Source organism: Molothrus ater, chromosome 5, assembly GCF_012460135.2.
Source record: "Molothrus ater isolate BHLD 08-10-18 breed brown headed cowbird chromosome 5, BPBGC_Mater_1.1, whole genome shotgun sequence".
Classification (NCBI taxonomy): Eukaryota; Metazoa; Chordata; class Aves; order Passeriformes; family Icteridae; genus Molothrus; species Molothrus ater.
In genome coordinates, this window is record NC_050482.2 from 7,573,574 (window position 1) to 7,595,145 (window position 21,572).

At 42.5% G+C, this 21,572-nt stretch overlaps 1 protein-coding gene across 3 annotated transcripts in view; it reads right to left on the reverse strand.

Moving 5' to 3' along the window:
• FRMD4A (FERM domain containing 4A) overlaps positions 1–21,241 on the reverse strand; it is a 367,728-nt gene extending 346,487 nt beyond the window's left edge. The window contains exons 1-2 of one of the 3 annotated variants that reach the window (XM_036400308.1): positions 21,179–21,241; positions 20,576–20,710 (exon numbers count right to left, since the gene is read on the reverse strand). In XM_036400308.1, the coding sequence (XP_036256201.1) occupies positions 20,576–20,620 (45 nt within the window). In that variant the 5' untranslated portion in view covers positions 20,621–20,710; positions 21,179–21,241. Of the gene's footprint in view, positions 1–20,575; positions 20,711–20,808; positions 20,843–20,989; positions 21,067–21,178 lie in introns of those variants that run through there. The other 2 variants (XM_036400309.2, XM_036400310.1) reach the window with 2 other exon arrangements.
• Positions 21,242–21,572: the final 331 nt, after the last annotated feature.

Consider the following 21,572-nt stretch of genomic DNA (forward strand, 5'->3'; position numbering starts at 1 on the left):
TGCCTTTTCTCTTAGGTGTAAATTGCTTCCTTTTTCCCCTCATTCCATAATTTCCCACCCCACTCACTCCTACACAGAGTAGAATGAGAAAACACTGGAAAAGTTGTCTTTATTCCCTAAGTCTAACCTGTAGCAGACCCCTCCCTATGTGGTTGCACAGGATACAATCTTGTCCTGAGTTATTACAAGGATTTAGAGATGTGCATCAATATTGGTCTGTCAAAATGGTTCTGGTGTCTTGCCCTGGCCCCAAGAAGGCAGACTTAAGCCTCAGCCCAGACTGCAAGGCAAGGCTGGCACAGAAATGCACCCACAGAACCACCAGTGCCTGGGCAACTGCAAATTAGAGCCAGCTAACTCAAACCTTGTAAGATGCCCTCAAAGATTGTGGGTTTATGGTTAAGAGCAAGTCTGAGGTTCCTCAGTTCCCTTTGACCAGAAAATAAATCTCTGAATCTAGCCCACGTGCCCACACACAAGGATGTAGATCCATTTGAGCTGCCCTTTAGAACTTTACAGCTGCTCCTCCAGAGATGCAGAGGTGCCCTTCCGGTCCTGGGTCACTGTTGGAATTCAGGACATCCCTCTGGCTGAACCCCTGCCAGGAGGCTCAGAGATCCTGGCACAGAGCCCAAGACACCTGTGACTTTGACCATGCACATCCAGAGTCAGGGGCACATCCACCTACAAATCCTAATCAGGCCCTTCTTCCAAGGATGCTTCAAGAGGAACAGAAGGCTGAAGTCCTTCATATCTCAGCATGTCAATTCCTCCAAAACACAGTAAACTTTTTCCTCTACTAAAGAAAAACAGCACCTTTCCTATGGCAAAGTGGTGCATCTTGCTGGCTGTCACTAGAACATGCATCTTACTGAGGTTGCCTATGAATTCTAACTCCTTTGAGAGTTTCTGTATAAAAACCCTGCTTAAAATCACCGAAGAAATGTTATTCTGCATTCCTTGTTTGCACTGCTGGCATTATTTCTCTGATTCATATTTGCCAGGATAGATTAGAAAAGCAAAGCCCGCAAGATTCATGTCAATCCTGATGGTGTTTTCTATCTGCAGACACTCTGATTACTATTTAATTTTAGCCAGAAAATAGTTTATACAGTACCTTTCTCAGTATCATTGTGTAAAAGTCAAAGCAGACAATCTTTTGTAACTTGGCTGTCTGCCATGACAACTTTCACAATCCAGTTTCCATTTATTAATATTTATTGTTGCAGTTTTTTAGCCTTTTCACAGCAAAATATAGCGTTACAAGGAGATTGAAAGTGTCATAGGAGACAAAGGCAACATTATGAAGTGCAAAACATCTCTAAATTTCCAAGCAGAATTCTGTTTTGTACATAGCACAAAACTGATGTAGTTGCATTTCTCAAGTAATAGCATCAGTACTTAAAGTCCCAAGTGTCATCTTTTTAAATCAGCTGTAGAATATTGTTTGTAGAGGTTCTAAAGAAGACTATCTGGGGATAAACTTTTCCTCTGTTTGTCTGATTAAATAAAATTCAAATAGGCTGGACCTAGCTGAATCATCAAGATCTGCTGATCAGTCTTGTTGAGCTTTTTCTCTACTTTTTAAAATGCACATTTTTATTTCAATGAAATTTCTTCTCTTTCTAATTATTCATTGAGCCATCATCTTTGTATGCAAGTACCCACACACCAGACTGGCCAGGTTCCTTGTAAACCAGAGACATGATGAAGTCTGAGGACACATTTTGGATAGATGACATTTTTATGACCAATAAATAATGGAGTTACCAATCAGACACTCAATTGCCTGAATTATCCATAAAGCCAAACTGCATTGCTGTACTGATGCTGAGCCTGGTACTCCAGGAAGAAATGCTAGAAATGAGACAGTGCTGCAAGTGCAGTTTGTGTTTCTGTAGGACCATACCTCTACAAAAACCTGCCAGGAAGAGATCAGGAACTGAACCTCGACATTGCCAAGGTTGGACCCATCTCTTTTGGATTTAACCCAGATCCCTACATTCCCTTTATGGTGAATGAATGGGAAGTGGATACTTAAAGCCACAATCTGTCCAGTTTCAGTTACTTTCTCCAAAACAGTTCAGCACCCCAGACATAGAAATTTTCCTTTTATGGCTTTCGTTGGAAAGCAGATGACCAGACCAGATTAATTCAGCCCTGTGAGCAACTTCCCTACATAGAGTCAAGTGATGTTCAATTGTCTGAAAAAGCAATTGAAGAGGAAAAAAAATCCCTTTTGTTTTTTTTCCCCCTTGTAACAACTTTTGAGGACCTTTTCCTATGTCAGGGGCTTGGCATCTTGTCTTTCATGCTCATAGGGTGTCTGGTTGCAAGGATGGGTAGCAAAGGTAATTCACACCATAAATTTATAGTGGAAAACTTGCTCCAGGAGGTGGAAAATTTGCTCCAGGAATGAGTTTTTAGAGGTGGGCAATGGCTGGGTTGATCTTGTAACATGAATAAATAATAAAAATCTGTGGCAACCATGCAGTAAAATTCAGGACAGGAGTTCATGACTAAATGTGCATGTTTATTGTTTACTCTAAATTATAATTCTGTTTAAAAATTAAAGCCTATCTCATTAGCTGGTAAATCACATTTCATTTCCACCTAATTTATGAGTCCTGAGGTGTTTGGACAGGGCTTAATGTGACCAAAAAAATGCAGTATGCAACATCCTTTCATTTGCTTTTGGTGTGGTACATGAAATAGTCTCTTTATTTTAGAAAGCCTTTTCTTCGTGAATCAACATCATTAGCAATCAAAGAAACAGCTATGAGCATTAAATGCAAATGTTTGAACTTCTATAATTTGCATATCATTAATAAGCAGGCTGGCAGTGTATGGTCATAAAGTTGACTTTGAAAGTTCCCACTGCTGTTATAGACTGAGTCATGGTAGCAACAGTGAGAGCCTCAATTCCAACTAATTAATGGTTTTAAGGAGACAGGAGTCCCATCTCCCATGGTGAGTGGCAGCCTGGCGCTCCCTCATTGTGGAATGAACCTCTGCTCACACAAGTCTTCCTTGGTAAGGAGGCAGAGTTTGAATCCAGCCCAGCAAGATCTCCCTTTTTTTTTGGCTTTATGTTCATCTTTGTGCATGGGTCAGTTACCTTTATTTCTCCTCTTTCTCATTTTTGAATAAATGGTCTGCCAAAACATCTGGGACACTGGAGACGGCAAAGTGGTCCTGCAAAAAGGACATTGAGCCCTTTTACAAAACTATGAATATTCTGAGAAGTGAAGGAGACTGCCCAGGGGCATACAGAAAATACATGCCAGTACTTGAAAACAGGTCCTCGAAATTCAAGTCTAGTATCCAGAAGCTTAAAAAACAAGGAGTGAGATTGGGGAGCTGTCATTGAATCATTGGTATATTGCCTTGGGGAAGCTAAACTAAAACACCTCAAAGATTGCAGAGACAGAGGCAAAAAAAATCAAGCATCAGATCAAATAAATCTGGTTACCTTGGCTAGTCAAGTTTCCTATTCTAAACTTCATGATCTGGATGGTTATTTTCATCATCTCAGTGAGCAACCTGATACAAACTAAACTGACCCCGGGGAAAAATCACTCTGATCTCTTTGATTAAAAATAACCATTAATGCAGCAGTGAAAGGCTTCAGCAGGTGGGAAGGGCTGGTGACCCAGAGAGCACAGAGGAGAAGGCCAAGGCAGAGAAGAGCAGAGCAGCCTCTCCCTGCTCTCCCGGCAGGTGCAGCGGGGACACGGCTGTGGCTCACAGGCAGGCAATAACTCTGCCAGATATTGCAATCTATAGCTCACTGACCCCAAATGATTACTGCACTCCTCTCATGCATTCAGTCATTTTCTCTCCTGATTCAGCAGGATTCAAGTGGGCAAGCTGAAAGAAACTAAACTCTTTAGCCCTACTAGAAAAAACGACCAAAAAGGTGTAATCACAGCCCCCTGCATCCCCTCTGTGTTTTTTTAATGTTGTGTTGGAGAATTTGTTTTAAAACCTCCTTCAGATCTAGCCACAAGTGTATCCATATCACTGGTGCATTGTGAAATGGCCTCATCATTAAGAGAGGAATTTTGAGTCAACAACCGAAACAAACCTGCAGATTTGTGCCCCAGCTCAGAAAGGTGCTGAGGGACAGGCTGAGCCCTTGGGGCATTCTGGTGCTCCCACAATTTGCAGAAGCCCTAAAATCTCTGCTGCAGTCAAGAAATTATTATGACATTAAAACAAAGACTTTTCTTCAAAGACAATTAACCCACAAAATAAGCATGAGTCACAGGAATGATTTGCACAGGCAAAATTTTAAAGCAAAATTGTGTCTTATTCTATGACTACATGTCCTTGTAAGAAGTTCCTCTCCAGACCTCATGTAGACTCCAAAATTTATGACTTGATTTGATTCATTTCAGTCAGTAAATTGTTCTTAATGAATGGGTTTTCTCACTTTTACCCTTCCAGTTCTCCCCCCAGTCCCACTGGGAGGAAGTGAGAGAGTGGCTGTGTGGGGTTGAGTTGTTGGCTGGGGTTAAACCATGGCTGTCCTCTAGGCTTGCTGGTCTTCCCATCTGTTCCAGCATGATCTCACAGGTATTGTTCAGCTGGCAGCCTACAACCACCACCATCCTCAAGCCAGCCCCTCAGCTTAGCCCAAGGCCAGGAAGCAACAGTGAACAGATTTTTAATTGTTCAAATATTCACTGCGTGAAGCAAAGTTTTATGTACATATTTCATACAGGCAATTTTCAAGTATGTCACTACTCTTCACTGAATCTGCTCTATCCAGAAGATGTCATCTATACTGGCCACTAGAAATTATGAAAATAACACTGATCTCTTCCCAGCACAAGGTTGATGGTTTATTTTCAGTTTAATATTATCTCCTGTCTTTACTGCAGGCAGCAGCATTCTCTGTTGTTGAGTCTGCAAACAAGATGAGTTTTAACTCTGTTCAGCTACACAAACACATGCACATGTTCCTCCAGTAGTCAGCAACAAAAGCAAAACAGGATCAACTTCCATAAGCATCAAACACAGCCTGCCTACCCAAGGTACATAAAAATGTTTGGCACAGTTCAAAAATTTATAGCAACCCTTCTAGTGCGATATGCATCACAGCAAAATCTTGATTTGACTAAGTGTTTGATATCCTTATGCAGCCATTACTGCTAACAGGATTCATAAGTCACATTCCTTTAACATATGCAACTTTAAAGGGGACCATTCATTTCATATTTAAATCTTCCCATAAATTTCCCCAGAGGAAAACCTGCAATGGGGCATCTATCCTTACCAGCCAAGGGAGACAAATGTCCAATTTACAGTGATCTAAAAGATTTGGAATCAAGGATGAAAAGGAAATGATAATGTTTTACTAGGTTTGCCAAGTTCTGTCAGAATAAAGTTCCTGCCTCTAACAAGAGCCCAGGTGCCACAGGTGTGCAAACACAGCAGCAGGGGGGCAATATAGAAGTGCATAATTGTGGGTGAGGGAATAAGGTTTAGATTATCCCAGCTGATTATTGGGATGTAGAAGGGTGAAAGCAGTGGATTCCTGGCAGGAGAAGTAAATTCACCTACCACTGTCAGTGATGCCTCATCCTCTGCTAAAAAAATTAGGTATACCTTCAAAATATGACATTTCTGGGTTTTTCTGATAGCTGCATAGATAGTGCAATGGGGAATGATAGGACCACCTTCACTGTTGGATTTGAAGCAGCTGAGGTTACTGTCCTTCAGCTGACACCCAGGAGTTAAATTTCATCTGCTGCAAAGCAAAGGAAAATCAATTCACACAGACTGTCAAAGAAGAGCATTGAGAGCAGAAAGGGAGCATCCACACAGCCAGAGACCTCACCTCAGCTGGGATGAAGGTAACACCTAACTGGCCTGATCCCTTGAGTGGCAAAGATCATCCCACAGAATCCCATTCCAATTCCCTGCAAGCTTAATTTTCAGCTACAGTTATCTTGACTACTGTCCTGTGAAGGATTTTCTCCCCCACAACCAGAAGAGATTATTTTTAAGAAAGACAGGAACCAGCTAGGACAAGTGAGCCATCGATTTCTACTTCTCACCAAAGCCCTTCAAACTCCTGAGGGAAAACCCTGATGGGAAACCTTCCCCAAAACTTGGGACCAGAATATTAATGTGTAGAAGTGAAAATAAAATTTGTTTCAGCTGCGGCCTGTGCCTTGAGACATGTTGCATTAGGTTTAGATGAGAATATTGACAAAACCCAACAAAACCCAAAGAGGGATTTAAAGATCTAATAGTACCTCTCTTGTACTCACCAATTTAGATCTCAGTACAGCTTGTACTTGATGCTTACCAGCAGGACACCTTCAGATAATTTGATTCTGGCAATAAGACAGCCCTTTTTCTAATCACTGCAGACTCCCCCAGCAGATGCTGTGCTCGGGGAGCCCTCGCTGTGGTTTCTCGCGGTGTGGTGCCTCTGTGCACGCTGCAGTTCCACAGGACAAAAATTAAGACACTTTATGTGAAGCTTTGAACACTTCTCTGAGGGGAAGCTGCCTTCTTGTTTAGACTGACAGGAGCAGAATTGAGTTGAACTGTAGAAGAAGAGGTTTGGAGGAGAGAAAATTTATTTCTTCCCACAAGGAGGTCCTTCCAGCCCACTGCCTGGCGGAACCAGGCACTATTCCCCCTAGGGTGGCCCACATATTTTTGCAGGTCCAATGGGAATCACAAGCTGCAGTTGGTTAGCACACAAAATAGACTCAGCAGTGCTGTAGAGGGCCAAAAAAACTTTAAAGGCTTCTGATGAATGTGTGCTGTCACTTGCATGTGATGTCTTCAAGGGAATGAGGTGTCCCCAGAGCTGCTGATGGGCAGCTGCTCTTTGGAGATGCTGGTAGGGTGCCATTAACCTGCCAGACATCTCCCCACACACTTCTTTGTGTGAGATTTTGCCCCCAAAGACAGAAATCACCATCATTGGCTCTCCTAAGCCTGTAGGGATGTGAGCTCCCAGAAAGGCCCTATATTGAGGTGTCCCAGAGCACATCCCCCTCTCCTGCCAGGACCCCAAGGAAAGGAAGGATGCAAAAGGCAAATCTTTCTGCTTTTCCCTAAACCTTCACCTGGTTTGGGAAGCACCCAACTGGGTGACAGGAGTCCTGTGCTCTACACCCCTGCTCCAAGGATGAGTTCTCCACTTTTCCTGCCACCTGTCCTATACAAACACAAACGTGCTGCAGGAGCTGCAGCCAGCACCCCCCCCGAATTCCCACAGCCAAATGGGTACTGCAGCTCTCTCCTCCACTGCTAAAGTCTCTTAGTCTTTCATGCTACTGAAAAGAAAGCAGTTCTTTCAAGTATATTCAAGTTCTTTCAAGTATATTCAAGTAATTTTTAGGGATGGCAAACCTGGTAAGTAACCAGTGAAGGTTAATTTTGATCTTTTGATCTTAATAAAAGCTCATATTTTTCTTTGGAATTTCATTTTGAAGCATGTGAATTAAACAGTGATAGAATACTCATTTTGTTGACAGTTTGTGTTAGCAGGACCTGAGCACTTCATCCAGCCAGTGACTAATTTGCAGAACCAATTTCTCTATGGCTGATTTATTTATATGTAGTACAGTGCAATTAAGAAAATAAGCCACACTTCATCCAAGAGGGTAGCAGCAAGACAGTGGTATTGCTGAGCTAGCACAGGGATGTGCTCAACCTACTTTTTACAAGATTTGGGATCCCAGTTTCATGCTGCCTCTGTATCTCTGCAAGTTTCAGCTCTGTTTAATCACAGCCCAGTCCACTCTGCATTACCTTCTTTACTACAATGTCCCCTAATTTCTTGTGTGCTTAACCCAACCCCTACATCTGTGAGTCTGCAACCTCCCCTCCAGGAGTGACCTTCTCAGTAGCTATAAACCAAACCTGAAGATGAATCTTTATGCAATAAAAATAGCCAAAAGCTTGTTACATGAATGAGAGAAAGATACTGGAAATAAAATTTTAAAATAAAATAAATTCCTCAAGAACACAAGAGCAACATTCTGAAATGTCTTGCCTTCACATCTTGTCATCTCTCCATGATGAAGAGCGCAGTTAGACCTCAGCAAGAAGAAACATGGGTAAAATTACCCATACATTGGTGCTGTAGCTGGTTTTCTGTTTGTGTTTCTCCCAGAGCACCCATCAAGGCTGTGGCTAAAGGACTTGTGGGATAAAGAAGTTCCTCTCCCTCCTTCAAATGTTCAACAGCATTAACATAGTCAGATTCTCCCCATTGTCTCTTAGGTTCTCTTTAACTTGGGGGATTCCTGCAGACAGCAACAGAGATGTGAAAGAAAACTTGAACAGAAGTGTGACGGTGTTCACAGGAGTCTGAGGATGAGGGAAGAGATGAGAATCTGACTCCATGTTTCATAAGGCTTGATTTATTATTTTATGATATATATTATATTATATTAGAACTATACTAAAAGAATAGAAGAAAGGATTTCATCAGAAGGCTAGCTAAGAATAGAAAAAGAAAGAATGAATAACAAAGGCAGCTGTCTCTCTTGGACAGAGAGTCCAAGCCAGCTGACTGTGATTGGTCATTAATTAGAAACAACCACATGACACCAATCCCAGATGCACCTGTTGCATTCCACAGCAGCAGATAACCATTGTTTACATTTTATTCCTGAGGCCTCTCAGCTTCTCAGGAGGAAAAATCCTAAGGAAAGGATTTTTCATAAAATGTGTCTGTGGCACAGAACCAGACTGATCTGCAGTGCATTGCACTTCATTTGCTCGGTTTTGACTCCACCTGCCCTCCCCAAACCATCCTCTGCCTCCCCTGTGCTTTCCTCCTGCTGCACCCTCAGCCCCTCGTTGGGTCCTTTGCTCAGGCTGCCCCAGGAGTGACTGTAACCATCAGCATGATGTCCTTTATCTGCACAGCTACCACTGGAGACACTGAAATATGAGAGCAAATGTTCAGCCTTGGGAAAACACAAGCGATCCTTTTGGGTTACACTGAGCAATCAGCCAACAGCCAATGCCTCACAAAAAGGGAACAGGTTGCACCAAAATGGGCCTTGGTTTCTTTGGGTGCCCAGAGAGCTGATTCTTCCTGGGAGACAGGCACAGGCTTAAGAAAAGATCACTCAAAATGTCACTGGCAGCAAAGCCAGATTCAGGTTCTATATCACCAATTTTAGTTTCTTTTGGAGCTGAATGCAAAGCCCTGGGCAATCATTGCCACTTCATAGTGAGTTTAACTAATGTGCTTAAAAGGCTCTGTTGTCAAAAAGAAGGGCAGCAATATAAAATAGAGCCACTAACCTCCAGCCACTGAGGTGACTGGTCACATTTTGCTTTTATTTCAGTGTGAACAGATTCAGGTCTAGAGTATCCTCAGGAGAACCTTAGAAACCAGCCATAGGGTAAAATTAACACCTGCTGATTGATCAAGATTTTAGTGATTGAATTTTGAACTGGAAAAACAGTGCATATAAAAGAAAAAAAAAAAGAAGAAAGAAAAAGCAGCATATCTCTGTTTTCCCGTCTGCTCAGAATTCACTGCTGTGGTTTCTATCTCTGTTTTTTATTAAGTAGTCTTTGCCCTAGAGAAAATAGTTCTTTTGATGTTACAGTTGACCTTTTGGTTTTACTCTACATAAAATTTTTCCCCTGAAGAAGGTTTTAATCTGTGCAAAAAAGGAGGGAGAAATAAAACAACTCTCCCTACTTTTTTTTTTTTTATTTCTAGCTACAACTTGCATTGGAATCAGTGTACAAAGGTAACCAGATTTTGCATCAGCATTTTACATTTTCCCAACAAGCTCTCCTATATTAAAACATGATCCTATGGGAATAATCCACTCCTTTTGAAAACTTGTTTTTTACTTACTCACTAGATTTCTGTAAGATTTTAGCGTAGCTGTCTGCAAATTATCTTTTAATGAATCCATCTCATGAGTATTGAGGATGGTAGTGATATTTCTGTCAGGAACACGTGAGGAGGAAAATTCTCACATGGGTATTCAGGATCATACTGTATAAACAATTACAGCATTCAATGTCTGCAGAAAATCAAGAGGCAAATCAGCAGTGAATATCAATTATACATCTGCTGCATCACAGAGGCAGATGGCACTTTAATTGTACATCCGAAACATTATGGACAATTTTCCCCAACCCAACCTCATTGAAATAGTGGCTTTAGCACCTAAAAATATCAAGACAGGGTATGTGTGCAATGACTCATCTAAGAACTCATTTCAGTTTGAAGATAAATATTCCAGCAGTAAACCACTAACAATCTTCAAGATGCATAGCTCCTATGCAGCAAATGTGCTGTCTTGATCTAGGTACAAACTTTTATTGATGAAAAGCAATGGGGCGACTGAACAGCTCACACCACTCAGCTCAGAGTGTGAAATTGTCAAGGAGTTTGAAGATCAATGAGACAAATTCTTTTGATTGCATCTGTAGAAATTGGAAATGTCATGGAGATAAGTAGAATAATATGGATTTACACTCTATTCCCAGCATGATCCTAAGAGAAGAAAGCTCAAATCCTTCTCCCTCAGACACGAATGGTTTTGTGCAATGAGGGAAGTTTTATGGAACTTAAACAGATTCAACTACAGCTACTGACCATGGAAAATCAATTGACACCAGCCTGCATACGAAAGAATGACACTGACTACCCAGAGACTGTTGCGCTAATGCCCAAATACCAAATGTGTTGTGAATGCTTACTTAATTAAAGATTATTAAAAATTAAAACTGAATCTCATAAGAGATTACTATATTATTCAATTTGCAGATGCTTTGGCAATTAAGCCTCCCCTGCTTTATTATAGTCAGATTTCAAATAGAACTTGTTCCTTACTCCCATCATGTACAAAACGTCTGGGTTTTTCGATTTGTCTACGTGGTCATACAGTCTTAAAATATTCAGTAACTCTGCAATCAGTTTACATTTCATCATGCAAGTGGATAGCACTCATTTCCTCCTCTCTCCCCCAATATATTCATGGTTAACCACAGCAGACACATTGTATTTGCAATGTGAGCACATATGCATTTTCTTGGAAGAAGTTTTAGAAGTTAATCTTAAAACCTGTATTTGGAAGGGGTAATCCCTAAACAGGGACGAACCAAACAGGAACATTCAAAACAGGATCCCTGTCCAAGAAACCAGGCACCTCTGGGCTTTGCAGCTAAGGTTTAATTTCTACAGGTGCATCAAAGCTTTTACAGGAACTTCACATGGATGATTTTTTATTTAGATCTTCAGATTTAAGTAGTACATCCAAAAATCAGAAACTCCCTAAACTGACCTAAGCCCTGCCTGACCAAAGAAGTCTAGTAGCACAGCTTTGATGGAAGAATTGCTAAAACATTCCCACAATACAAAAACATTTGTGTTGGAACCAATGTAAGCAGCATGGTTAGTTTATTATTTCTTCCAAGACAGTGATGATATTAGATCCAGAGGAAGAGAGTTGAAGAGAGGCATTCCATCAGCAGGGGACTCTGAACAAGTAAACCTTTGCTTATATAAAGGATGGTGACAAAAGAAGTTTCTGTATTGATCAAGAGGGCAAAATTGGTCTCTTCATATAATTAACTCCAAATCAAAATTTCAAAGTGGGGAAGTAAAAAGCGAAACACTGCTAGGAGCATCAGCAGATTACAACCCCCCCCATCCTTTTTCTTGTGCCATCACTGTATCTTCTGCAGTCTGTAATTTTGTCTATTTAGAGCTGAAGTGCTTCCTCACAATGTCATTTGAGCCAGCAGCCTCATAATATTGATTCAAGGACTTCGGTTCCAGCAAAATACTCACTCCATTTTAAACACATGATTAGAGAAAAAGGCATTCAACATAAAAATGTTTAACTGCTTTTGAGGTAGTAAATAAGTGCTATTGTTACTAATATCTTGTTAAACCAAAGTACTAAAAAATGCTTCTCATTATTTTTTTGTTCTGTTAGCACTTTGTCTTGAGCAACAGCAACGACAGAAAGGAATTGTCAACTACACCAAGGGAGGAAATAAATTAACCCTCACGACTGTGGTTTTTTAACTTCAGTTTTCAGTGACAATATCATTCTGCTGCTTTGGGGACTCTGACCTACAGAACAGCTTGAGGGATGGCACAAACACAAATTTCCTTATAGCTCCTACTTTATCTGGGATTTGGAAACCCTTCCAGAGATGATAAGATAAGAAAAAGAAAGAAAAGACAAAGAAAGGCTGTTTCACATGAGAAGACTTTTGGTCCATCACCAAAACCTTGTAAACCCAATCCAAAGCAGAGATTTCAGGACACAAACACCAGTGGTTCCACATGGTGCAACAACTGCCCCATTTGCCCCACAGCCAGCCACCCAGAATCTGTGCCTTGCTGCTGAAGAAGCCAACACAAGAGATTGGTTTTCCATTCTCCTGGGACTGACAGCACAAACCCATGTGAATCTTTTGGGAAGGTCAACATTTTAAGACACATAAAGCTAAAGGAGCAACCTCACAAACACTCCAATTAGACGATTTCTGTTTTTACAAAAGTGGACAAACTCCAATCCCCTGAAAATGAATGTAAATGCAGACTAATTGGGAACAGCCTTTGCACCCAGATCTCTGAAATGAGACCAGAACAGGGAAAATGGGTTCTTGAAAAGCTCATGCCAAGTCTTTTCTATTACAATAGCTTCTATAGCAGCAGTAATAATGACCTTCACTAGACATTTCCTCGAGTACTAACGACCTGGGGTTAATGGCCCGAGGCATCGTTTTATGCAGTCAACTATTGCAGCCAGCAATTAATTACCAGGAAATACAATGTGCTCTGGCCACTATGGCTCAATTAGCCTCATATTATTGAAAAATGAAAAACTTGTCAATCTTATTTACTGTGAAGGTGTCCTGGATCTTATTTTTGTATATTAGACTAAAAAACCCCTTGAACCTATATTAAGCCAAACATATGCTCTACAACACTCCTCCATTAACTTCGCTCAAATTACGCGGAGCCAAAGCCGAGTGTCTCGCAATACCAGGATTATCACAGCCTGCCCACAGACAGAAAAATGCTGTGGAGCAAGGATCTGCCTGAATTCTGCTTCTGCACTGGAAAAGCCTCCCTAAAAATAATTTTTGTCTCTCTGGTGGTTGTAAGTGGATTGAGAGGAGGGAGAACAGTGGGGGGCACACTGCAGAGAACATCCCTTCACTGCCAAGAGTGTGTGCTGGAGTAAGGACAGGAAGAGGAAGGGCTATCCTGCTTTCAAGCAAGTTCTGTGGTGCCCCAATATCCCTCCTACAGATTTACAAAGATATTGGGGTAGGTTATTTTTGCACCCAGGTTTGTGCTCTCCCAGTTTATGTTCATTCATTACATTTTATTGTTTCAGCAAGGCTTTTGCAAAATGCCCTGAAAACCAAGCACTGTGGGCTCAAGTGCCATTGGTACTGGTCCGTTTTTGTATTTCAGCACTATCACTAAGTTTTTGGGGACCTGAAAAGCTAAGGTTGGGCACTAGAGCTAGCTCTAAGAGTTGTTGGCTTTAATTTGGGAATTACCAGCTTCAGTCCCATGAAGGATGCAAAAAGCTGATTATATTGTGCCTGTAGATCTATTCCTCTTAATATGTTTCTGGCATTCACTGTGGCTTTTGTTTCCATGAAATACAGACACTCTCTGGGTGTCTTTGTGCCAGGAGGCTTCTCAAGGAACACTGGTATCTCAATGATTTCCATCAAGACTTGGTCTCAGGCACTGCTGCTGGACAAGTGCAAGCTAACAGGGCTCTGAGCAGGACTCCTTCATATGATAAGACCCTTCAAAAAAGCAAGCAGGAGCCTTGATCACATGCTTTGAGAGCTGCAGTTTCAGCCCAGCACAAGAACTCATTTAAACAAGAAAATTCATATCTCTTGAAATGGATGATGGGTTCAGCTTAGTTTGATCCTCAGTGCCATTAAAACCTCTTTGTGAAATGGCTGATTTCAAATGCACTTCTGCAAGTTTCTGTGCTTGCTGATAGCTAAAAGCAGAAAGAATCAAGACACATGGGGGCAAAATGTATGTGTCTGTCTGGAGGAGCACAGGGAGGTGTTTACCCAAGGTTTGCCAGAGATGGCAATGGTGGAAACACACATTCCCTGGCAGCCTTTGTGGTGGATTCAGAGAACTGGGAACAGTGTTCTGGCTGGTGAAAGCCCAAACCTCTATCCAGTCTCTCTGACTGACCCCTCCAAACCAGATTTTGGCTCACCAAACTGTGGTGGCTTTTGTTTTCAGCAAGACACACGACACAAGACAGCTGTCACTGGGGTTGGCAGGACCGGCCACCTGAGCACAGCAGCTTTAGGTGTCACATCACAAAATCTGCATTTCCATGGGATGTACTGAGGAAGGATCCACATGGGACTTCTGTACATCTCTGAGCCCTGATGTGCTAACCACACTAGCCTGTCAGCAGGCTGCACCATTGCCGTGCTGAGAAATTATGAGTACAGTAATTACAGAAGTATGACATTGGTAACCAGAAGGCGAAGAATGGGAAAAATTGCAATTGTCCAAAGTCACAAGTCCTTCTCATGTATTAATAGCTATTCATAACCTTGCATCTTTATTAGGGCAATTATAGGATTTTTAACATTTTATTTTAGTTTAGGGATATCAGTCAAGTTTTCCAATGCATTTTATTTATGAAAATCCAAAGTGGTATGATTCTTTTATATATTGTCAAAAGGAGTTGACTTATTTAGAGATCTTTTCAACTCATTGTTATGTTACTTTTATTCTAATTGTAGAAATGCTCCAATTAATCATAATGATCATTTACTCAAGTGCCCACTAATTCTCTTCTACAAATAGCAATGCTCTATAGCATTGGAAAAAAAATTAAATCAATGGCCACATCTCTGATGAGATAATTTTATCAGTCATTCAGAATTCAGCTAGAACACAAAGCAAAAGCCATATACATAAGGAAAAAAAAAAGATAAACCAGTAATCCCTCTTACTCTTTTTTAAGGCATAGTTATAAATATTAGAGTTCAGATGAGCAAACATTATGGTCGGCTTCTTCAATGGCGTGCTCGAGCAGAGGGACAGGGAAAAGAAAATTGATGGCATGCACTAGAGCAGAATGGAAGGATAACAATTTTACAACCGTGCAGCTCAGATGGCTAAAAGGTGACATCCACCACGGGGAAGCCAAGAGTAATCCCAGGGAGTGTTTAATCTCATTTAGCTGAATTAAATCACTGTGTTTGAAGACTTACTGCAAGTTTACAAAGGCAAATAGTAAAGTTCAGAAATAATTCAGTGCTACAGGGGAAATTATCAACAAGAAATGGCTAAATTCCCAGTCCACGGTAGCAAAGAGCCACACAGCACCAAGCAGGAATTTGCTTCTCTCATCCCATCCTCTAAAAGAGCAACCAGCACAGCTCAGCTACTGCTGCTCGTGGAGCCCATTAGCAAATTACAAATTACAAATTGCCTGGCTGGAGCAAGGACAGAGCCAGGGAGGAAGGGAGATTCCTGCCAGCATGGATCCTCCCCAGGGACCTCCGGGTGCCGTGGCACATTATCATCTCCTGTCCGGATCTTCTGGCAAGGCTGCGGGTGGAGCCCACACACCTGCACGGTGGAAATATCTGTGAAAGCAGCATGGGGAGGGCTGCATAATCACCTCCCCTCGCTGTGCAAGTGTCCCCACAGACCTCATTTTGGGCATGAAGCTGAAGAGGGCCAGATGTCAGCAGCGCAGCGGGATCCTGGGGGAAGGCGCTATCCATTCCGAGCAGTGCTGCTCACTCCCAGAGCAGTGTGTGCCAGTCACACACTGTGACATGTCACCCTGTCACCCTGCCTCAGCATCAGCTGGAGCTGCATTAACCTCCTCACCACGCCACAGAAAGCAATGAGTGGGTTTTGTTTTGGTCGAAAGAGCGTGCCAAGCATTGGGCAGTGCGGTCTGGAGAGGAGGTTGCAGCGAGGAGGTTTGAATGTCGAGGGCTTTTGCACGCTGTCAACACAGAAATAATTTAATCCTGAGATGAGAGAGGCAGAAAATGACCTCATCCTTCCACTGTAACCTTGCTGCTCCCAAAGGTTTTAATATGATCCTCCAAGCTGAGCTGTGCTGCTGCAATCTGTCTGGAGGTTTGAGGGGGACAGAGCACAGCTTTATTGGAGGGGGGGGGCAATCCTAGGTCTAAATGGGGCTTGGAAGCTCTCTATTATTTTAGTTACCAAATTTTTCTTCTCAAGGGCAGACTTCAGACATAAAACATAGCAGTTAAACATATGAAATAATTTATGGAATATCTGGAATGTTGTCAAGTCCAACTGAGCAGGGCATGGCCCTCACAGGGTTTAGTAAGGATACAGTTAAATCTTGGAGCGTGCTTTAAGAGCAATTCTGAAGAGTTCATTGCTACACTCCAGAAAAATTATCAGATCAAGGAGATTCACATTGTTTTGAGGACTCCAGTGTAGCTTTCCTTGAGGGATAGAAGGATGATTAAAGAAAGCCCTCTTAAAAAGAAGGGCTGGAATCACATCAGAAATCTGGGATTTTCAGTGGACAATGACTCAGATGCCAATTATTTCTGATGCATTTAGCAGTTTTCACAGAGCAGTTTTTTCCTGGGGCAGGTGTCTGCCTTCCAGCAGAACAAGGAAACACCAAGGTCAGCACCCTCGATACTGCACTGGCCTCCCAATTTCTCCCTCTTCACCCTGGGCATTGTGAACACCACAGACTGAGTTAATGCTCCAAATTCCCTGCTGGCCTTTTTCTCCTTGAACTGTAGAGATAAGCAAGGCCCATGTAATGAAGGTCACTTAGGAAATCTCACATGCGCCTCTATTCCAGCCTCAGTTTGGATGCAACTCAGACCCAAAGTAATGAAATTCACCACATGAAAGCATCACACAGACTCCTGAAAATAATGATGCTCCTACAAACACAAGCAGTTACCATTAATTTACAAGTGTATTAATTTTCTCAAGTTATATTATGTCTTCAAGGAGAGTATTTGTATATACAGATGAGAAAGAGTAAAGCTGGATTATAAATAGGGAAAAAACTTCATCTTGATGGAGAGGGTGAGAGCAGCTAGATGAAGCTAGAAGCTGGAGCTTTACTGCAAACAGAGAACCACGCTTCTCTTCCCTACCATTTTAAGATTAGATTAATTGGTAAACATTGAGCTACAGATGTTGCTCATTGGAACCTTTGTTGTCACTTAACACAGATTAATTAGTGTTCGTGTCATGACCTAGAGCAGTTTGGAAGTCAAGTCCCTGAGATGTATTTTCAGGAGATGCAGTAATGCTGTCTCAGGAGACACCAGGTATCGTAACTTATTGTGCTGCTAAAATATGTGCAGTCAACATGCCTGCAGCTTTAAAATTTTACAATATACTAATAAGACAGACATAAAAACTTATTGGTATCACTCCCATCAGTATTAATGATCCTAACACAGCAGGTGTTATCAGTCCTAACAAGACATGGAATTTGCTATTTCATGCTTAGATGCTCCCCTTTCTTGACTCACAGAAGCTGAGGAAGCTCTGTGTTAATGATTTGATAATGCTACAGGCAGAGTCACTTTGGGCACAGTTCTGCCCAACTTCCTTCATGGTGTACCAGGCAACATCCCTCATCTCCTGTGATTTCTGGAGCAAGGCAGAGGCAGAAGTCCTGCAGAGCAGGCACATTCCAGAGGCATTTGTAGTACAAGGTATTTACCAGAGTGGACAAGTTGCAGTTATATTTGCAGACTGCAGTTTTTGTATGAAAACAATACCTTTATTTTAAGAAAATATATGTTTAAGAATGAAAATCTCCTTTATTAAGCCTTTTCCCTGGTCTGGGAGGGAAAAAAAAAATCACTACAAACAAGGGGAAAAAAACACACCAGAGTATTGAACTGGCTAGAGAGCAATATAATTTTTTTTTAAAAATCAATTCAGATTAATTAATTCTATAGCCAATATTTTTTTCCACTAAAGAGAAGTGTGATCTGTCCACCTAAGACTGCAAGTGTAATGAGATAATGGATGCACAAGAAATGTCCAACTGGGAGCTGCTGTGGGCCGCTCCAACACCATGTCCTGGGCAGCATTTACTGAACACAGGTAAGTCATGAGCTCTCAGCACAGCTGGCACCCTGAAGTGCCACCTGGTCCCCTGAGCAGCTCTCTGCTGGGGCACACTGGTGCTAGATATCCATGTCCTGTGAATGGTCCTTCTGTAGGAAAGAAGCCCCAAAGCCCAGAGATGTCCATCTTTCTTCATCGACCAGAAACAATTTTGGGATGAGAAAATGCCTGATTTGGATCACTCAGTGCATCAAATGCCAGGAAAGGCAATTAATGGCTCTATACCTTGGTTTCTTTATTTGAAGCACAAAGTGCTCTGAGGTACCCCATGGAGAAGGAGATATTTTCAGACTATGATGCAGCACTGGCAAATGCTGCTTCTGATTATGTCTCATGAAAAGTGGATGGTTGGATGCACATTCTGCATCCTATTGCAGGGGAAATGCAGTACTGAAATGCTTCTCACTGCTAAAAGAATACTCTCTCACTGGAGAATTCTCTCTGAAGTATTAAAATCTACTTCTGTGGACTTCCCAAAGTCATCTAATCTTTGAATCTCTGGAGGGTGGCAGTTTTAGAAGAGATGCCATTATAGCTGCTAATTGTGGGATGAATTATGCAAGAATTTATTATTGATTCAAGGGTAGCCTGCTCAGGCATGCAATCAAAGCCAAGGCAGAGCAGAGGGGAAAGGATGAGGTTTCTATAATTAAGTAACTAAGCTGATTCATAACCCAAGAAAAACCCAAGGCAAAAGAAGTAGTTTGCAAAGTGGAGCATTTTCCATAACAAATCACCTTTTCCAAACCCCTAACCAACCTCTAGTACCAGAGCAGAGCCCACTGTGGCATGAATCCATTCTCAGCCCAGAAATAGATCTCCACCCCCCAGCCATCCACAGGTCCAAGCAGGAACCCCTCTGGCTGTGGACCCCCCACCCAACCCAGCCCATCCACGTGGGTCTGTGCCCAAGGTGAAGAGACACAAGGAGTCCTGGTTACAGGCCAGAGCTGTAGAAATGCCCTAAAAATAACAACGGGCCAGGGCCGTGTACCACAGAAAGCCACATTTTAGAAGGGAAAATTTGCTGACAGCTTGGCACTGCACTGAAGTTTGACAAGGTCTGTTCAAGGAGTACAGAGATTGAGGAAAGAGAGGTTTAACTCCAGAATTCAAAGGGTACTGAAACTAAAAGCATATAGAGCCCAGTGAGACAGGGGTTATGGACACTCATCAATTCATTTTTGAAAGAGAAATTAGAAAGAGGTCGTTTAAAAAGCCAGGAAGGCCGGAGGTAAGCAAGAGGAGATAAAATGAGCTTGCACAGCAAGTCAGTCACTGACAAATATAAAACAAACCATGCGGAGGTTTAATAGCATGTTTAGCATTTTGAGTAATGGACATAAAATTTGCTTTTCTCAACTTGACCTTTGTTAACAACCTTAGGCACTGCAGGGCTCTTATCCTGCAGCATTCCCTTTACTAAACTCATCATGCCTCTGAGTGCTAGAGACCATTTCCTAATGCAATCAGAAGAGAGATCAGTAGTAATGACAATAATTATATAAATATGTATATAATGCCTATGTATCTATGCATTCTCACGCACATGTGCACACACACATGCTACTTACAACAACTCTCCAGCAGAAATGTTACAGTGACATTTAGATAGAAAAACATCCAGCAGAGATCTTACATTAAAATCATCTCTGATGCTGCTGCACAGAAAATGGCAACAGAAGTACCAGAGAGGGGAAAAAAAAATAAAATCAGTAAAGCTAAGCAACTCTCTAATACCCCACCAAAAGGGCTTATTTTAATTGCAGAAGGACACTGGCACATTTCTAGAGTCAGCCACGTGTTCTAAATAATCTTCTTTATAATATTATAAATATGCAGAACTTTCAGAAGTAGGTCAGTGGCTCAACATGTTGTAGCAAATAGCTCAGATAAACACCAGTCATTACCCTGTGCTCTGCAGTCAGTAGGAGATCTGACACACTCTGCAGAAGGGGAATGGCGATTCACTGCATTAGAGGAGCATTCCCCAGGTGATACCACAGCTCAGTCTGGTCACGGCTGACAACATGCCTCCCAACCAGCAGAGAAATCAAGCTCTCCCTTTCATCTTTTAAGTTGTCTCACAGTTAAGCAAGGGCAAAAGCAGGAGGACGTGAGAATTCAAGACAGAGATTTAATGAGCAAAATGAAATCTGCTGCTCAGGATAAACCCCGAACACAAGTGCCGGAAAGGTGACTTCAAAATCCTGCCTTGAGCATTGGTCCAGATGTGCTAAAACCCATTGTGGGAAGAATGTCTCCATGCAAGCCCCAGATGAGCCTTTTGCAAAGTTCCCTGGGACCTGTAAAAGCCAAGCACCGGCTCACAAAAAATCCTCCCGTGGATTTGGAGCCCTGAACCCGTGTGGTGCAGCTCCCCTTGCCCACCCCCCCTTTTCCAAATGGATTTCAGCAAGCACTTACCATCAGCAAGCTCAGAGCAGATTCGGGAGCACGCTGCACAGCCATCTCCTCTCTTCCTACATACAAATCCTCCCCACGACTTGGTCAGCCCTCGGCCCTCCGTCACAGCAGAGCATCCACAGAGCCCACAGCTCACTGCAGGGAGAGAAACCCCAAATCAGGGTCGGAGAGCATTTGCAAGAGGAGGAGAGGAGGGATGAGGGGGTGGGGAGGAGAGGAGGGAAAGAAATAACCTTCACAGCCAGGGAAAGAAGCTTAAGCTAGGCCAAATTTTACACTAGAGAGAAGAGAATAAATGAAACACAGAGCCGGCTGGAGAAACAAGATATCAGGAACTGCAGGATATTTAAAGCTCAGGCGCACACCACCACAGAAATCAGCAGCAGCAGCACAGGACATGTATCAAACACCTACATGACAGGTTAGGTCCAAGCCATCCTCCCCCTGCCCCAGCTCGCAGACTGCGATTAATTGTTCTTAATTGGTCCTTACTCCACCTAAATAAATCCTGGCTAGCACAGAAGTGCCGTGCCCCTGACTCTGCATCTTCCTGCCTGCCCTGGTGATGCTAGCGCAGAAAGCACGTCAGACACCGCCACGTACCGCTCCCAACAGGGTCAACGCTCTCCTCTCTTCTCGCCTGCTCGGGAGAGCAGACGCCTGCACAGCACAGACATGAGCAATGAGAGCAGCCAGAGCCACCCGGTGCTCACTTGAGAGTAACAATTACCTTTATCCTATTCGAGCCAGAGCTGGGTTACACACTGACCCTTTTCACCTTATCCCCCCCACCACCACCCTCAAAGAAAGTCTCTTCCTCCTCCTCCTCCTCCTCCTCCTCCCCTCCAAATGGACTCAGCTCCCCATGGAGCTAACACACTTTGCAGAAACATGTAATTACACAGGCTGTTGTGTTAGCGCTCTGATCACGCTGCCTGTACCGCATGGAAACGGCAGCCAGGCAGCCCCCCCTTCTCATGCCTTCCCTTCCTTCCCT